Here is an 18,841-nt window from a genome sequence, read left to right as displayed (position 1 = left end):
CTGGCCGAGCACGCGCACCTGGCGCCGCCCGAGCTACTGCTGCTGGCGCTTGGCGCGCTCGGCTGGACCGCGCTGCGCACGGCGGCCACCGAGCGCCTCTTTCGGGTGAGTGCGGTGGGTGGGGGGCTGGGGGAGAAGGGTGGTCCCTAGGCCACCGCGCGCCTCTTTCAAGTGAGTGTGGCGAGGGCCTTGGACGGGGCCTGGGCCTGGGGTTCGGAATGAGATTGCCCCGAAAAGAGGGGGGATCCCAGATCTCCGTTCCTTCCTTTAGGATAAATGAGGTTGTAGCGCCCGGGGCGGGGACAGAGACCCATTTGGGTCAGTGAGCGGGAATCTCGGGACGTGGGTTCAGGACAAGACGTCTCAGGCGGTGGGGGACCCTTGCCTCCACGCACACCAGCCAGGCAGGGGAGCGGGACGGCACCACGCAGGCGATGCGGGAGCCTTTGGAGTGGGGCTCGTGCGGCCGCGGGGCGGGGTTGCCCGCTGCTCCCTGTCGGTGACGGGGAGAGGCAGTACTACCCGGTCACTACCTGTGCTGTCAGGGGTCAGCGCCACCGTCCGACCAGCGACAGCAAAGACTCGGGGGCGGGGGAGCGGTGGCGCTTGGCGCTGGACAGCGATGCCTCTAAGGCTGCACCGGCTGGGCTGCGTAGTTGGGCTCTCAGGCAGGGGCCGGGAGAGGCTGCGGCCCATCTGTTCAGTGCTGGGGGAGTCCTGGAGACCCTGCCCCCACCTTTCCTTGGGGAGGGGTCTCTGCTTCGGGAGTTGAGAGGAAGGGCCAACTCATTGGCCCAGTTACGCCGCTTCAGTCTGGCAGGGGTGTGGGGACAGAGTGCCCAGCACCAACAAAGAAGCCTTTCTCTGCGGGCCAGGGAGAGACTGGGCCTTGTTAAGTCGGCCGGTGGGTTGTTGTCTCTGGGGGCCCCTGTCCCCACCCCCACCCACTTGTCACCCACATCACGGAGAGTTCTTGCCCAGCACTCTGCACCAGGGATGGGGAAGCAGGGTGTGAGAGGGGTCCCTCCATATGGCAGCTCTGGCCCCTATCTGGTTTGGTCCCCTCCCGCCCATCTCTCCCCCTGTCTTCCCAGTGTCCTGCTGAGAAATGTGAGAGGGGGAAGAGGAGATTTGGCAGTCCCTGGGCTTCAAGAGCTTGGGCCCACTCCATGCATCCCTGAGAGAGCTGAGTCGGGGGCAGCTGGACATCCTCCTGACTCTTCCAGAGGCCCCAAGGCCAGGCTCCCACCCCCCAGCCCTCCCGAGCTCTCAGCCGGGTGGGGCGTATGCCCCAATTCAGGACTTGCCCTTCCCAAGAAACAGGGCGGAGGGGCTGCCCCAGCCTCCAAAATGCATCTTCTTGGCAGCAGCCCCGTTGCCAGGGGTTACTGGAGCTGGCTCTGACTGTCTCCATGGCAACCGCTCCAGGCTCCAGCCCCCTCAGCTGTGGCTGGACTTTCTCAGCAATGCTGGAGCCCCACCCCCATAGAGTTAGGGGACCCTACTTGAGGCCCCAGGGGCACCATGGCCCCTCAGTGTGTGGTAGAGTCCCCCCCTCATATTCCTCCATGCCTGGCCCTCCTGTGCTCCCTGATGTCAGCTCTAGTCCTCATATTTCTGCTCACATCCCTCAACTGTGACACCCCTTCCCTGGACCCACCCTTTGTCTCTCCCCAATTCTCATGGGCCCCCCACCTTCCCACCCCCATCTTCCCTAGGGCTTCACATTCCTCTCTGGATGCCCCCCCAAATTTCCACTCAGAGATACCTCTTTCCCCTCAAGCTCTCCTCATCCCCCTTCCATCCCCCCTGTGAATACTCTTTGAATTTTCCAGCCCCACCCCCATGTTCACTGGTGTTCTCATATCCCCCCACATTTCCTTCCTGGAGCTGCCCCCACAGCCCCTACATGGCCCCTTTTTCTATTCCCATCCCCATGAAACCCCTCCCTCCCCCTGCACCCACCCATTCCCTCCTGCTGTCCCCATTGGCCTCCCTTGTATGAGGCCCCTGTGATTCCCTTGTCCCCCTCCCCAGCACTGCAGTGCCCAGACAGCTGGGCACTAACTTTAGTCCTTGGCACCCACACACTGGCTCCAGTTACGCTTGGGCAGCTTCGGGCACAGGGGCCCTCTCCACTGTCCCTACGATGCCCAGCCTCAGGAGCACTCAGCTTCCCAAGTCCCCAGCCTCAGTTTCCTTGCCCTGGATGAGTGTTCCCTGGAGCTAAGCATCCACAGCTGCACACCCTCTCACCCATAGCCTCTGGCCAAACGGTGCCGCCTCCAGCCCAGAGATGCCGCCAAGATGCCTGAGAGTGCCTGGAAGTTTCTGTTCTACCTGGGCGCCTGGAGCTACAGCGCCTACTTGCTCTTCAGCACTGACTACCCCTTCTTCCACGACCCGCCCTCCGTCTTCTACGGTAGGGGCCCTGTGATGGGGGGAGGTGTCCTGGAGGTGAACCCTTTCATTGCCCAAAGCAGGGGTCCAGGTGATGGGAACAGCATGTGTAAAGGCCCTGAGGCGTGCACTGTCTTGGTGCGAGTGTGTGAGAGAAGTGGTCACAGTCATGTTTCATTGTAAATGGGGTGAGATTAAGTGAGAGGTGGGTGTGGTGGAATTTCCTGGGTTTATAAGGCTCTTTCTGACTGCTGTATGGAGATAGGAGAGTCTGGGATGAGAGAGAGGCAAGGTCTAGGGAGGAGGCCGGGGACCAGATTGAGGCGAAAATAAAGATGGTGAGAAGTGGCTGGTTCTGGCATATTCTGATCTGATGATGGGATTAGATGTGAGGGCTGTTGATGCCTGAGCTCTAGGTAACCTGACCTGCTTGAGAGGTGGGGAAGGGACCGAGGAGGCATCACCAGTGTCTGTGATAGGGGTATATGGCCATTTTATTCCTGCGATGAACCCTGCCGTGGCTCAGGGATGCGTGTGAATGGTATATCAGTCTCCACAGACCTGCTGTGTTTGAGCAGCCTGAGGGGACCCGGTGGCTCTGTGATTGGAGTGAGTGGACACACCCAGCCCATTGGGAGACCAGCATGGAACCTTCTGCTGTGGGGTCCCAGGCTTGCTCAGCCCCCTGCACAGCTCCCCGTATCCCAGTCCTCTGAGGGGAGGCACACAGGTGTTGCTCACTTCCCTTCACAGGCATAAAGCTAACGATCCAGGTGGGACGTTGTCTCTGCCTTCTCCCTGCAAATCATGCTATGGGCGTTTGAGTTACTTGCTTCTTACATGTTTACTGAGTGCCTGTTATATGCCAGGAGGAGTCCCCAGGTGGTGGAAAGGGTGAACATGCTCAGCTGCTGGCCAAAAGGTTGGTGCTTTGAGTCCACTCAAAGGCAGCTTGGAAGATAGGCCTGATGATCTACTTCCAGACAGTCTGCCATCGGAAACCCTAGGGCACATAGCCAAGAGGTGGAAACTGCCTAAGTGTGCACCAGCAGATGAATGGATAAACGGTATGTGGTACATACATACAAAGGACTACTACTCAGCCAGTAGGAGAACTGAAGTCTTGATGCATGCTACAATATGGATGGAACTTGAAGATACTATGCTGAGTGAAATAAGGCAGTCACAGAAGGATAAATACTGTATGACTTCATTCATGTAAAAAGACAAGAAAAGGGGAATGTATAGAAACAAAAGTTTATAATAGCTACCAGGGGCGGGAGGGAGGAGAAAAGAAGGGCTAACGGTAATGGAGAAATCCCACTGATTCAGGGTGGGGTTGCACAGCCGATGATTGTAATTGCTGTCAGTAAGTTGTTCACCTGTAGAAAGTTGAATTGGCAAAAGCTGTGTGATAGACTTATAACGACAAAAAAAGAATAACGCTGAGGCTGCTTGTGTACAATCAGCCACCTCATGATATTTACTTTCTTGGTTTGGAGGTTTAGGGTCATGGTTCCATGGGACATCCCAGTTAATTAGCTTAATAATGTGTTTAATGCTTCTGTTCTACTTCTTAACTCGTTGGATAGTGCCTGGTGTCTTACAAGCTTGCAAGCAGCCATCCAAGGCACAACAGTTGGTCTCTATTCACCTGGAGCAACAGAGGAAAGAGGAGTCAGGAATAAGAGGAGGATGGGGTAGTGCCTAAGGCATGTGACTGCTAACCAGAAGGCTGGCGATTCAAACCCACCAGTCAGTCACTCCTGGGAAGGAAGATTGAGCAATCTACTCCCGTAGTGAGAAAAAACCCACTGCCATTGAGTCAGACCCAACTCATAGCGACCCCTCCTTGGGTTTCCAAGGCAATATCACAATGGAAGTAGATTGCCCAACCTTCCTTCTGAGGAGTGGCTGGTGGGTTTGAACTGCCAGCCTTCTGGTTAGCAGTCAAGTGCCTTAGGTACCATGCCACCAGAGCTCCCTCCCAGGGAGGGGTCACTATGAGTCAGATCTGACTGACAGCAGTGAAGTTTTTTTTTTTTTTTTTTTTTTTAATGGAATGTGTGGCTAACTGTCTCCATGAACAACTCCCCCCTTTGCCATGAGACCAGAGCTGGCTGGTGCCCGGCTGCCATCAATGAGCATTTTGATCAAAGATTCCATAGAAGAATCCTGATCAAAAGGGGGGAAGTGCAGAACAGAATTTCAAATTCTCATAGACTCTAGACTTTCTGGAGCCACGGAGGGTAGATGAACCTCCAAAGCTATTGCCCTGAGATCATCTTCAAAACTTAAACCAAAAGTGTTCCCTTCAGTCTTCTTAAAACCAAATAATAGTTTAACTAGTAAAAACAGGTCTTCCTTGAGCACTGTGTTTTTTTAAGAACTAGATATACAGGATCAAGTTAACAACAGCAACTTGTAAGATTAGATGGGAACCTTAGGGGACCATGAGTTTATATTAATGAGGGAGGAACAGCTCAGACAAGGAGGGTGAGAATGCCTGCACAACTACAAGCATGTAACCAATGTCACTGAATTGCACATGTACAAACTGTGGAATCCGTATATGTTTTGCTGTGTGTATTCTCAACAACAACCAAATAAAGAAAATTCAAAGAAAAAGAAAGCCCTACAGAAGAGCACAGTTCTACTCTGACACATACGGTGTCACCACACATTGGGATCCACTTGACGGCAGCGGGTTTGGTGTTTGGCTCACTGGGTGCCACGCACAAGGAAGACAGAGAAAGCCCCACCCAGGTCAAACCACCTAGGGGCTGCACACAGTGAACCAGATAAGTGAGTGAGATTAGTGCTGATGAGGAAACCAAGTGGTCTCGGAGGTGGGGGTGTGGCGCGGAGGGAGGAGGTGGTGTCCCCAGGTCAGGCGGCCCTGAAGGTGGCTTGTAAATGAGGACCTGAAGTGTCCTGGCATACTGGTAGGCAGCAAGAGGGTCGCTGCCTAGACCCCATGGAGGTATGGTGAGCATTTGATTTTACCAGGAGGACTGTGAGCCAAGGAGGAACATGACCCAATTGCAGCGGCCACAGGTCCCCCTGGCTGGCATCTGAAATCAGGGGATGGGGCCCAGACAGTCTGGGGCCTGGGGCGGGGTGAAGGGAGCTAGACTTAAGAAGTAGTTTGTTTGGTGAGTAGTGACTGCAGTCTTAAAAGCCTGCAAGCAGCCATCTAGATGCAACGATGGGTCTCTCCTCATCCAGAGCAAAGAAGAATGAAAAAAAACAAAGATTCATGGAAAGAATTAGTCCTCGCAACTGGTACACCACGCAATCTTCAGCCTATACGACTATGAGACCAGAAGAACTAGATGGTGCCCAGCTACCACTGTCAACCACTTGGAAGGGAATCGATGTAGGAGATTCTGGATAGAGAGGGAGAAAAATGTGGAACAAAACTCAAAAGCATTTGGGGAAAAAAGGGGAGGGGACCAGGTTTGCTGGTCTGATAGAGCCTGGTGGAACCACTGAGACTATGGCCCCTAGCTGCCCTTCAGGTCTGGAATTGAACCCACACCTGTGGCTTCCAGCCAAACAAAAGACAGGCATATGAGGTGAACATGTACTTGAGGTAGATACACTCCTTGGAGAGAAAAATCATGGGAGAAAGAAGGGCTGTTTATGCACAGGGAGACAGCTCAGGAGGCAGGAGTGCATGGAGGGATGGATGCAGGGAAGAGGTGACTGTCAGGAGGAAGTGGGAGGGGAGCTGTTGCATTGTGGAGAATTGTAGTCAATGTCACGAGACAAAGTATGTGAACTGCTGTATGGAAAGTGAATTTGCTCTGTAAATTTTCACCCAAATCACACACACACACAAAAGAAGTAGTTTGAAGGTGGAACCCATCAGGTTTTGCTGTCAAACTGGAGATCAATGACACCAGGGTCTGGTCCTCCCAGGGGCGATATTGGGGACACATGGAGCGGGTTGGTCCACCTATGGAAATGTTGGTGGCAGTTGACACCAGAGTCTAGAAGTCAGGAGGGTGAGGTGGGGTAGCTTTTAAAGCTGGGGTCACCCAGGGTGTGGGTGCAGACAGAAGGGAAACCGTTTGCTGATGTCAGACACAGGTGCAGGCTCGGGGACCAGCAGTGGGGTGTTGCCAGGGGTTGACAGAACAAGGGTGGAGACCAGCTGACTAGTGGCCGGTGGGCAAAAGGTTCTAGAGAGTTGCAGGGTGGGCAGGACTGAGGTGGGCCCCGGCTGCTTCTCTGAGACACTTAGAGTGAAATGTGGAAGTAGTGGAGGGACCGTGGGGTCCAGGGAGGGACTTACTTCACTTGCCAGCAAATCAGCCCGACTCATGGCAACCCCACGTGTGTCAGCGTGTCATAGGGTTTTCAGTGGCTGAGTTTCTGGCAATAAATTACCAGGCTTTTCTTCCAAGGTGCTTCTGGGTCAATTAGAACTGCCAACTTTTTAGTTAGCAACTGAGCACTTAACTGTTTGTACCACCCTAGGACTCCCAAGGAACTTTTGGGGTGGGAGATAGCCACAGGTCTGAGGGTCTGACCTGTGGGAGATGGAAGAAGTACCAGCTGGTAGGCTCACGTGTGTAGATGAGAAGACATGTGACCAGGTAAAGTGACCCTCATCCTGGAGACTGACAGCATGAGTCACCCCACAGGGTGTCCCTGAAGGCTGGTGATGACAGTCACTCTCAGAAGTGTCCAGGGTGAACATTTCCATCAGGTAGATAACACTCCTTAGAGCCATCAATCATGGGAGAACAGAAGGGCAGTGTTTGCACAGGGAGACAGCTCACCAGGCAGGAATGCACAAAAAAATAAAGAATTTAAACAAAAAAAGAAATGTTCAATGAATGATGCACATGTCCTCCTTCACCACCACTCCTGAATCAGAGCTGAGCGGGGATGGTTCAGCCACAGCCCAAGACCAGGGCAGCAGGAGCTCTGAGGGTTACAGAGTTAGGAGGCCTCCAGCCCCAACACACAGATGGGGGTGTCTCAGTCTCCCCGGGCTGCCGAGAAAAAGTACCACAAAGTGGGGCCTCTAAAGAAAAGAAATTTATCATCTCCCAGTTTTGGAGGCTGGGAGCCCAAGTCAGGGTATTGGCCGTGTTGATTCCCACTGAGACAGGACAATCCGCTTCAGGCCTCTCTCCTGGATTTTAGTGGGAGCCAGCCATCCGTGGAATTCCCTTGCCGGCGATCTTCATATGTTGTCTGTCTTCCCCCTGTGTGTGACCCCAATTCCCTGCCTTTTCTCCCCTTTTATGAGACCCTACTCAGAAGGGATGAGGACTAGCCCTACTCCAACATGGCCCCGTTAACTGATAGGAAAACCTTTTTTCTCCAGACAAGGCCACTGTCACAGGTGCAGAGCTTAGGACTCCAGCATGTCTCTCTGGGGAACACAGTTCCACCCATCATGGGAGCTGCAGGGGCCTGTACAAGCCATCCTTCCATGGCCTTCCATGCTCCTCCCCAGGGGCCCGACCCGGTGCAGACAGTCCCCTGTGCTGTGTCCTTGGCCTCTGTGAAATGGAGACACCTGGCCAGGTGGACGTCAGGACAGGTGTTAGGTTTCCACGTAGCGCTTGGCTCACAGACAGCTCGGTGTCCGGCCCCTGCGGCCTTGTCCTCTCCTTCCTCCCTGCAGTAGTTGGGAGGTCGCCCCCACAGCCACCCCCATTTTCAGCAGGACTAGCAGCCCTCAGTTCCTTCTGTTCCCTCCTGAACTCCTGCCATATGTGGTTGGATGGTGTTCAGCGCAGTTTCCCCGCCCCCACCAGGGGCCTCACACAGAGAGGGGTACCCTGAAACTGGGCCTCAGTGCAGATGGAGTCCTGAGGGTGGGTCCAGGCCCAGGGACAGCAGTGAAGGGGGTTGCCAGAGGGCCGTGGCTCAGAGGGACAGAGTCAACTTGCAGGGAGGCAGTTGGGGGAGGGGGAAGGTAAGGGCCAGAGGCATCACTGACTGCAGGGTCACCATATGGTGGCTCAAGGACAAGGGCAGGGCTGGGGGAAGGTCACAGCCATGGCTGGGAGTGTAGGTTTGCTTTAGGCCTTGAAGAGTCCTGGATGTAGTTCATGGAGTGAATGGGGTGGGCCCTGAGATCTGATTCGTGCTTTTTTTTTTTTTAATTGTGATTTGGGTGAAAATTTACAGAGCAAATTCACTTTCCATACAGCATTTTTCACGCTTTTTAAATTGAGGTAAAGTTAACAGAACTGTTGTTGGTTACAACAGTGTGAATTATAACTCACGGCAACCCTGTGGTGCAGAGCAGAGCCGTTTCAAGGGTGTGGGGCTGTAATCTTCAGGAAGCAGATCACCAGGCCTTCCTTCCGAGGCAATGCTGAATGGCTTTGAACCGTCAACTTTTCGGCTGGTAGTCAAGCCTTTAACCATTTGTTCCATGCAGGGAGTCCACTTACATTCACATTGTTGTGCCACCACCACCTCAGTGTAGTTCCAGAATATTCTCATCACCTCAAAGGAAAGCCTGTCCCCATCAGCAATCCCTTCCCCAGCCCAACAAGCAGTAACCTGTTTTCTGTCTGTCGATTTGCCTGTTTGGATGTTTCATGTAAATGGAATCAGACACTCTTTGGCCTTTGGGGTCCGGCTTCTCTCACAGAGCACCGTGTTTTCAGGATCCATCCAACATTGTAGCAGGTTTTTCAGACCTTCATTCCTCTTTATGGCTAAGCAATGCAGGCTTTCCCCGCTGTCCGAAAGTACACCATTCCTATGTAACCTCTCGCGAGCCGAAACGGTGGAAAGCGAAGATGCACTTGTTGTTATGTGCTGTTAAGTCGGACCCGACTCATAGCGACCCCTCCTTGGGTTTCCGAGGCAGTATCACTACGGAAGTAGATTGCCCAACCTTCCTTCCGAGGAGTGGCTGGTGGGTTTGAACCGCCAGCCTTCTGGTTAGCAGTCAAGTGCCTTAGGAACTATGCCACCAGAGCTCCTGAAGATGCAATTACCATTCCAGAAACATTTGCACTTTCCCAGACCCAAGCATTAATCTGTCAAATCATACCAAATAACATATAAAACCTAAAATAACACCAACATGCAGGGTTCACAGACACAGTTGTAAGCGGAGATGCTGAGATGCCGAGGCAGTTGCTGTGGAAGGAGCTGGGCAATGCTGCTGCAGTGGCTTGAGACGTGCGCTGCCTCTGTAAGGGCTCGCGGGGAAACAGACACCGAACGCGAACTCGCTTTTTGCTTTTTGTCATAAAAGTGAAAATCTTCTTCGGGTTTCTTTCGGTTAGTGAAAACAAGCACTCATATGGGTCTTTCGTAAAAGGGAAGAGGCGGCAAGTGAACTCTCAAAAAGCAGGGGATACCTGTATTCCATTGTGTGGCTGGACCACATTGTGTTTATCCATCACTTCTGATGGACACTTGAGTTGTTTCTACCTTTTTTCTGTTGTGACTTGTGCTGCAATGGACACTGGTGTACAAACGGTCTGAGTCCCTGCTTTCTGTTCTTTTGGGTGCACACCTCTGAGTGGAATTGCTGGGTCTTGGGGGTAACTGTGGGGAGTGTGATGTCAGGAGCAGCTGGCAGAGGCCACTGAGACACCAAGGCAGCACTGATAGGGGACTGTGGTACCTAGATCAAGGTGTGGGTAGCGGAGACAGGGGGAAGCAAGCAGAAGTGTGGACAGGAAGGAATGTTCCCTATGGGGTTCCAGGTGGGTCTCAGCTCTGTGGATGAAGAATTGTTGTCGAGGCAGGGGTGTAAGAGGACGTGAGGGGGGCAGCTGGCCTCTAGGTGACATAGAGGAGTGGCTACTGATCACTGAATCCAGTGTAAGGAGGCCCCCAAATGAAGCTGGGGGTCAGCTTTGGACCCAAAGAGGAGGACAACCTAGAAGGCTACAGGTCCATGTGGCCAAAGTGGCGTGGACAAGGTGTAGGAGGGCTGTGGGATGCTCCTGCCTTGAGCCGGCGGTTGGCCTTACAGGAAGGTGTGGCGCCCTGCTGAGGATAAGTAGGTGTGCTGGGGGACTAGAGGAGGAGGGCAAGGCAGAGAAGGGATCCTCGCTGCAGTGACACTATAGGTACTCGGTAAATTCTGCTTCCCCTGCAAGTTGGGGGTTTGGAAGGAAAGAGATACCTGGGAGGCCAGCAAGACAGGGGCGTCCAAGCTGCCTGGAGAAGACGGAAGGTCGGGGTCCAGGGTGGTGTTGGAAATAGCACAAGGGACTGAGACATGTCAGGGCTAGGGGATCTTCTGAATCCATAAAGAAGAAGAAGAAGAAAAAAAAAAAACCTCACTGCCATTGAGTAGATTCTGACTCATAGCAACCCCCTTTGGGTTTCTGAGGTGGTAAATCTTTATGGAAGTAGATTGCCCAGTCTTCCTTCCATGGAATGGCTGGTGAGTTTGAACTGCCATGATATTGACTTCTGGTTAGCAATCAAATGCCTTAGGCACCATGCCACCAGAGCTCCTTAAAAACTCTAAATTCTCTGCCATTGAGTTGGGTCTGGCTCATAGGCAGTATCACTACAGAAGTATTTGCCCAACCTTCCTTCTGAGGAGTGGCTGGTGGGTTTGAACTGCCAGCCTTCTGGTTAGCAGTCAAGTGCCTTAGGCACTACGCCACCAGGGCACCCTAAACTCCTGAAAACCCACTGAGAGTCACCTCATAGCTGCGTACCAATGCTGGTTCATTACTTGTAACATACAGACCATGGGACTGTAAGATGTTAATAACCAGGGAGTCATCCCTGCCCCTGAGTGGTACACACAGTTAAGCACTTGGCTGCTAAAAAGCTGGGGGTTCAGGGCCCCTCAGAGGTGCCTCAGAAGAAAGGCCTGGCAATCTACTTCTGAAAAATTAGCCATTGGAACATCTATGGAACACAGTTCTACTGTGACGCTCATGAGGTTGATGTGAGTCAGAGTCAACTTGACAGTAACTTTTTTTTTTTTTTTTTGGTAATAACTCAGGAAATTATGTAGGGTAGGGGCCATGTGGGAACTCTATTCTGTTTCTTCTGTCCACCTCAAACAGTTCTAAAAAGATAAAGTCTGTTAACAAACAATAACGAGGTGCACTCGGCCTGACCGCTTGGCATGGTTTTCTGCAGACTGGAAGCCAGGCATGGCAGTGCCACGGGACATCTCGGCGGCCTACCTCCTGCAGGGCAGCTTCTATGGCCACTCCATCTACGCCACGCTCTACATGGACGCCTGGCGCAAGGACTCGGTGGTCATGCTTGTCCACCACGTGGTTACTCTCGTCCTTATCGTCTCCTCATATGCCTTCCGGTGAGCTCAGGGCTGGAATGGGCCACAGGGCTGGGGGGCTAGTGAAGGGAGAGGCTGGAGGGGGAGGTCCAGGATGGGGTTAAAGAGGCACAAGGAACCCCCCGGTCTCACCCCAGCATCTGTCCCCACTCAGATCCCCACCTGGGACTGGGGGTGCAGCAGAGACCACCCCAGACAAACCCTGGTGTTCTTGAGCCTGGCGCAGCTGCCATGGGCCACTTGCAGTCTGAACAGTGGAGCCACACCTTGTCCAAGCTCAGTGGGCTCCAACAGTCACGTCTCCTCCCCTGTCCAGTGAAAGGATCTCCTGGCTTGAACTCTGTGTTGTACTGAATACATGCTGAAATGACGATAGATTGTGTTTATTCTTCAAATTAATTTGACCTGTTTTCTTAGTGTCTTAGTGCTATTGTAACAGAAATACCACGAGTGGGTTTTTTTTTTTTTTTTTAATTTGTATTGTGATCTGGGTGACAGTTTACAGAACAAATTCATTTTCCATACAGTTGATATACATTTTGTCTCATGATATTGACTGCAATTTCCCACAATGCAACAGCTCTCCTCCCACTTCCTCCCCATAGTTACCTCTTCCCTGTGTCCTTCCCTCCCATGCACTCCTGCCCCCCTGAGCTGTCTCCCTGTGCAGACACTGCCCTTCTGTTCTCACAAGTGGGTGGTTTTAAAGAGCAGACATTTATTTTCTCACCATTCAGGAAGCTAGACGTCTGAATTCAGGCTCTAGGGGAGGCTCTCTCTGTCCGCTCTGAGGGAAGGGCCTCGTCTCTTCCAGCTTCTCTAGCCTTGTACCTGGTGGCCTCGGTCTTTCCTCCCTTTGTGCTTGCTTGTCTCTGCAGCTAATCTACTCTTTTATACCTCAGAAGGGAGTAGGTTTACAACACACCCTACACTGATAACCTATTAAGGACTCTTAACATACAGAGAGAACCCCAGGTGTAGGGGTGAGCTCTGGTGGCATAGTACCTAAGGCATTTGACTGCTAACCGGAAGGCTGGTGGTTCAAACCCACCAGCTACTCCTCGGAAAGAAGACTGGACAATCAATTTCTATAGAGATACTGCCTCGGAAACCCAAGGAGGGGTTGCTATGAGTCGGATCCGACTCGATGGCAGTGAGTTTGGTTTTAGAGTTAGGGGTGAGGATTCCAACACACATTTCATCAAAACCAACCCAAACCCACTGCCATGGAATCGATGAGTCGATTCAGACTTATAGCGACCCCCATAGGGTTTCTGAGGCGGTAAACCTTTATGGAAGATTGCCCAGTCTTCCTTCCACAGAGTGGCTGGTGGGTGTGAACCACCAACTTTCTAGTTAGCAGTCAAATGCCTTAGGCACTGTGCTACCAGAGCTCCATAACACATATTTGGAAGGGACATAATTCAATCCACAAGTGTTTCTTTTTACTTTTTTTTTTTTTTTAATGTGGCAACAAGAAAACTTAAAATGAAGGATGTTGCTTAGATTCTCTTTTTGTTGGACCTGCTCCTCTAGCTGCACTATCCAACAAAGTCGCCTGGCTACTGGGAGTGTTTCAACGCATATGAAATAAACCTAAATAAAATGAAATATTTCGTTCCTCAGTTCCATCATTGTAGAGAGTTCTATAAAACAGTACTGCTCTAGAGGGTGGAGACAGATGATAAAAGCAGAAAAGCAAAAAAAAAAAAAAAAAATTATTTGAAGGTGATAAAAACTATGAGAAGAAATCAAGTCAGAGAATGAGGACTGTGGGGGGATGTTGTAGGTTTAGTTGGGGGGCTTGGGTGACAGATAAGCAGAAGCTGAAAGGTGAAGAAAGGTGCCAGGACACTGGTAACAGGAACAGCACATGCAAAGGTCCTGGGGCAGGAGCACGGGAACTGTTGGAGGGAGGGCAGGGCAGTCGCAGCAGGGCCCAGGTGAGGGGTGGGGTCTGGGTAGGGATGAAGGATTGCTGCCAGCTTTTAGGGGCTGAACCCAGGCTCCCTATTAGGCATCTACGAAGTAAAGAATCAGGGAAGGGTTAAGGCCTTCTTTGGAAACTTGGTGGGGAGGCTGAGGTGGCCTTTGCTAGGCAAGCATGCAGGTACCTGGGACATTAAGGCCACACTTGGGGTGATGAGGGTACACCTGCAGCATCTGGTTGTGTTCAGAATGAGCCGTGCACTCCTGGAGAGATTTGGACAAAGATAGGGGTTATGAAGATGAGGCTGGATCAGAGAAGGGCTACTGGGAGGCTCCGGGCCCAGGGAGACAGAGAGGTGGAAGACGAGGGGCTACTGTGGGCACTGACTGCTGCCACCTGACCCAACCTGGGGCCCAGGACGAGAGTTCCTGGCAGGGAAAGTGTGGCAGGGCCCCCAGTGTGAGCAGCCTGCCCCCACTCCCAGGTACCACAACGTGGGGGTCCTTGTGCTGTTCCTGCATGACATCAGCGACGTGCAGCTGGAGTTCACCAAGCTCAACGTGTACTTCAAGTGCAGGGGTGGCACCCACCACCGCCTACATGCGCTTGCGGCAGACCTTGGCTGTGTCAGCTTCAGTGTCAGCTGGTAAGGGGCGGGGTGGAGGATAAGGATGGGTGGGGCCTGGACAGGGACAGGGTGGAGGCAGGGAGGAAAAGACAAGAGTGGGGATAGACAAGGACTGATGGGAACAGGTCAAGGAAAGGACAGGGGAAGGGTTATGGCCAGGGGAAGGGGCAGGTGGGGGACATGTTGAGGACAGGACAGGGGCAGGTGTGGGCAGGAGGTGCAGGCAGGGGTGAATGCAGCCCCTAGCACGACCTCTGACTACCACCCCTCCCTAGGTTCTGGTTCCGGCTCTACTGGTTCCCGCTCAAGGTCCTGTACGCCACGTTGCACTGCAGCCTGCGTTCGGTGCCCGACATCCCCTTCTACTTCTTCTTCAACGCACTGCTGCTGGCGCTCACCCTCATGAACCTCTACTGGTTCCTGGTGAGTCCTTCACGCCTTCCCCTCCTCCTTTCCCTCCCTCCCCATCCCAGCCCCCTCCTCCTCCTCATGGGGGGCCCCCACAACCCCCCTACAGCGCCATCTGCTTCTCCCCCACAGTACATCGTGGCCTTCGCTGCCAAGGTGCTGACAGGCCAGATGCGGGAGCTGAGCGACGTGCGGGAGTATGACTCTGCGGCCGAGACCCCAAGCCCCAGGCCCGGCAAAGACGAGTGAGTGTACGACCCGCCAGCCCTGGGTACCGCCTAAGCGGAGCGCCATCCGAGGGCTGGCCCCGAAACGTGGACCAGGCGGACAAATGGATGCTGTCTTGGGCCACATTCACAGCGAGCCTGCAATAAAGGCATGGACTGATGGCCTAGTGACAGAGTTAATGCTACGGGGGACAGAGATACGCAGAGGGGCTGGAGAGGCAGGGCAGGTGGGTGGAGCAGTGAGGGCAGAGTCAGGGTCTTGTCCTGCAGGGGTGAGAGGGGCAGGGCAGAGGCCAGGTCCTGGAGAGAAGACTTGAGCAGGGCTGGGTGCTGGGTTCCAGCCCATGTTCCAACAAGAAGGAATAGTGGAGGTGGGGACGAGGGGCTGCCAGGGCAGCTAGCACCCATACCATCCACACCACACCCCCACGCCCCCCTGGACTTGGACCCCAGCAGGAGATGGGGCTGGGGGCTCGGTGCTTCTCCCAGCAGGGGTCTGAAGGAGGCCAAGAACCAGGGCCCTGGAGGAGCATCCTGGGGGTGAGCTGGGAGTGTCAGAACCCCCTTTCTGTGGGCAAGAGCCCCGAAAAGCAGAGGCAGATGGGGTGATGCGCTGGGCCGAGAGCAGCTCCCCAAAGCAAGCTAAGGAGTGTTCTAGAAGGAGCAAGAGTGGATGGGCAGGTGCGCAGGGGCCCAGAAGGTGCTGCCAGGCCCCGATCTTTGATGTGGTGGGGGCGTGGGCTTGGTGACCTGGAGCAGGTGCTTCTGGGGAAGCTGTGAGGATCAGAGCTTGATTATGGGGTACACAATGAGAGGAGATCAGAGAGAGCAGAGATTAAAAACAAAAACAAAAACCTTGAAAGGCTCCAGATTGAGGGGGTAACGAGAGCAGAGTAAGGTCATGGGGAGCCCTTAAGCCCTCTTGGTAACTGCAAGCTTCCTGCACCTTTGAGCTTGGACTGACGTGTGTGAAGGGTGGGGAGAAGCTCTAAGTCCCACCTGGGGCTGGGCACTGGAATGGGGACATGAAGAGGGCTGGGTGGCCAAGGGGACATCTGACTAGCTCATGGTCACCACTGCTTTGAAGCAAGGTCCCATTCCAGCTCTGTGTTGGAGGTGGAACAAGTCAGGTTTGCTGTGGATGTAGATGAAACAGAGCGAAAGATGGAAACCGCCAGCTTCAAAATGTTGTGCTCCGGCTGCCGCTCGCCACGGGCAGAGCAGAGTGTGGTGGAGGGCAGTCAGCAGTCGCATCCAAGGCGCGTTCAGCAGAGACGCCCGTGACTGGGGGTCAGGAATTCTGGGTGGGGATTGTGAGGTCTCCCCACGGCTTCCAGAGGCAGCGGAAGAGAGTAGGGGCCTGCCTTGCCGAAATGGAAGACTCCAGGAGGTGGCCCTGCCGTGAGAGCTGGACAGCAGTGACACACAGAACCAGCTGATGCCGGGTCAACCCCGACTCCTGGTGCCCCCTTGCATGTCACAGCGTAACTGCTCCACAGGGTTGTCAACGGCTCAGTTTGCAGAAGCAGATTGCCAGGCCTTTCTTCCAAGGTGCTTCTGGTTGGACTCGAACCTTCAGTGTTTCCATTAGCAGCCAAGTGTTAACCGTTTGCATCACCCAGGCACTCTGAATGCATTGTGGAGGCATCCTTTCAAATGCAGAGCTTGAGAGACAGAGAAAGCCAGACCTCCTTACCCCAGACTCTCAAGGCTCAGTCTCCCCTGAGGGTGTCTCTGCAGAATGTGTGGCAGGGACCTGGCACCCCTCTCAACCAGGCATGTGTCTCCTGGAACAGACAGAGCTTGAGCTCAGTGCAAACGTTTCCGCTCACATGAGGACACACCTGTCACCATCAGCTCTGTGGAAATCAACAGTGGATTCCAATTCTCCAGGGAAGTCAGTGACTACCGTTACCATGTTGTTGGCCTGTCCTGTCAGTCTGGCTCCTGGCAGACTCACACACAGTGGATCAGAAGCCTGCCCAGTCCTGCACCAGCCCCATGATAGGTTGTGGATCCGACCATTGGAATCCACGGGGGTTTCATGGGCCTTTCTTCCTGGTCCGTCTTAGTCCAGAAGCTCCTCTGACATCTGTTCAGCAGCAGAGCAACACACGAGCCTCCCGTGACACACAGATGGTGGCTGCATGAGGGGCATGGCTGGGAATCGAACCTGGGTCTCCCACGTGGAAGGCGAGAATTCTACCCCTGAGCACCACTGCCCCAGAGCTATCACATGTATAAAATAGGGTGGACACGAAGGAAGTGAGATCAGGGGATATTCTCTAGTACACCCGGCCAGTCTTCTTTGCAACTGCCAAGGCCATGAGCAACAAGGAAAGACAGAAAAGTCACAGACCCAAAGGGACAGGAGATGTGACATGAAATGCAATGTAGGACCCTGGGACAGAAAAGGGGTATTTATGACCAAACTGGAAAATGCAAATAAAGTCTGGTATTTAGTTAATAGCATTGTAACGATCTTGGTTTCTTAGTTGTGGCATATGCACCGTGGACTCTAAAATGTTCCCATTAGGGGAAACTCGGTGAAGAAGGGTAGACCAGGACTCTCTGTGCTATCTTTGCAACATTTCTGCAAGGCTGAAATTATTCTGAAATGAAAAGTACATTTCTGAAATGAAAAGTACATTGAAAGTAATTTATCAAGCAGGTGGGTGGAGGGCCAAATTATAAAAATAATAGTAATACATCAAAAAGATAAAATAATGAGACTGTCTGAAATGGATACTGAGGCCTACAAACTTGCTGATTTAAACAACATTTACCCTATCATGGTTCAGGAGGCCAGAAGTCTGAAACCAAGGTGTTGCAGGACCACACTCCCTCCAGAGGATGTAGGGGAGGATCCTTCCTTGTCTCTCCCAGCTTCTGGGGGCCCCAGGCACCTTGGCTTGTGGCTACATCGTTCCAATCTCTGCCTCTATTGTCACATGTGACCTTCTCCTCCGTCCAGGTCTTCTTTTATTCTGTCTCTTATGAGGACACCAGTCATTGGATTTAGGGACCACGCAGAGGATAATTCAGGATGATTTCATCTCAAGATCCTTCAGTCAATCCCACCTGCAAAGACCCTTTTGCTAAATAAAGCCCCATTCAAAGGTTCTAAGGATTAGGACCTGGACATATCTTTTGGGAGTCGCCATCCAACTCACTACAGATGTTAAAGCTCAAAAGATCAGATACAGTTGAAGAGAGAATCAGTAGGTTGAACGTTCTGAAGAAATTATGCAGAGTTCAGCATAAATAAGTGGAAAACATGGAAGCTAGAAATAAAAGAATTATCTAGTCTTTAGTATTTTAATAGGAGATGGAGGGGAGGGACAATATGATAAGCTATAATGCTAGGAACTTTCCAGAACTGACAAAACATAAATCCTAAGCAGGAATAAATAAAAAGGTGTCCCTGCCCAGACCGTATCACAGTGAAAGTGCAAAATAACCACAGAAAGAAAAGGTTACCCGCCCAAAGAAATCAAGGAGAGCTAGAAGACAGCAGAGAGTAAAATCATTTCAAGTTCTGAAAGTAGCAGTCACCCAGGAACTTTGTACAAAAATTTTAAAACAATCATTCAGGGGAAAGTAAAATACAGGACAGCCAGATGAATGAAACTAAGAAAGTCCACCACCAACCTGTCTCCTTTAAAAGTATAGTTCAGAAACAAGGAATGTATTCTGAAAGGTAGATTGACAAAGAAACCGACATATCTGGGTACAATTTTAAAATGTCTAATTTGAGAGATGCAAAAGTTACAACTAAAGTATTAATTATCATTAACATGATACTTATGGGTGGAGGATCCCTGATGCTGATGGCACAGTGGGTAAGCACTTGGCTGCTCACTGAAAGGTCAGCAGTTCAAACCTACCTGGTGGCTCCATAGGAGGAAAGACCTGGCAGTCTCGTCCCATGAAGCTTACAGCCTAGAAACCCCATGGGGCAATTCTGTTCTTTTTTTTTTTTT

The 18,841-nt window shown here is 52.4% G+C and overlaps 1 protein-coding gene across 1 annotated transcript; it reads left to right on the top strand.

Moving 5' to 3' along the window:
* The first annotated feature begins 6 nt into the window (after window positions 1–6).
* Window positions 7–14,880, top strand: CERS1 (ceramide synthase 1). Its single transcript, XM_007945371.2, has 6 exons — window positions 7–105; window positions 2,263–2,422; window positions 11,506–11,686; window positions 14,080–14,241; window positions 14,499–14,646; window positions 14,764–14,880. The coding sequence occupies exons 2-6, from the start codon at window positions 2,308–2,310 to the stop codon at window positions 14,878–14,880; spliced, it is 723 nt and encodes a 240-aa protein (XP_007943562.1). The 5' UTR covers window positions 7–105; window positions 2,263–2,307.
* The last annotated feature ends 3,961 nt before the right edge of the window (window positions 14,881–18,841 follow it).

Source organism: Orycteropus afer, unplaced genomic scaffold (genome assembly GCF_000298275.1).
Source record: "Orycteropus afer afer isolate SDZICR_OR568_19922 unplaced genomic scaffold, OryAfe1.0 scaffold00136, whole genome shotgun sequence".
NCBI lineage: Eukaryota > Metazoa > Chordata > Mammalia > Tubulidentata > Orycteropodidae > Orycteropus > Orycteropus afer.
This window is presented reverse-complemented; position numbering and strand designations above follow the sequence as displayed.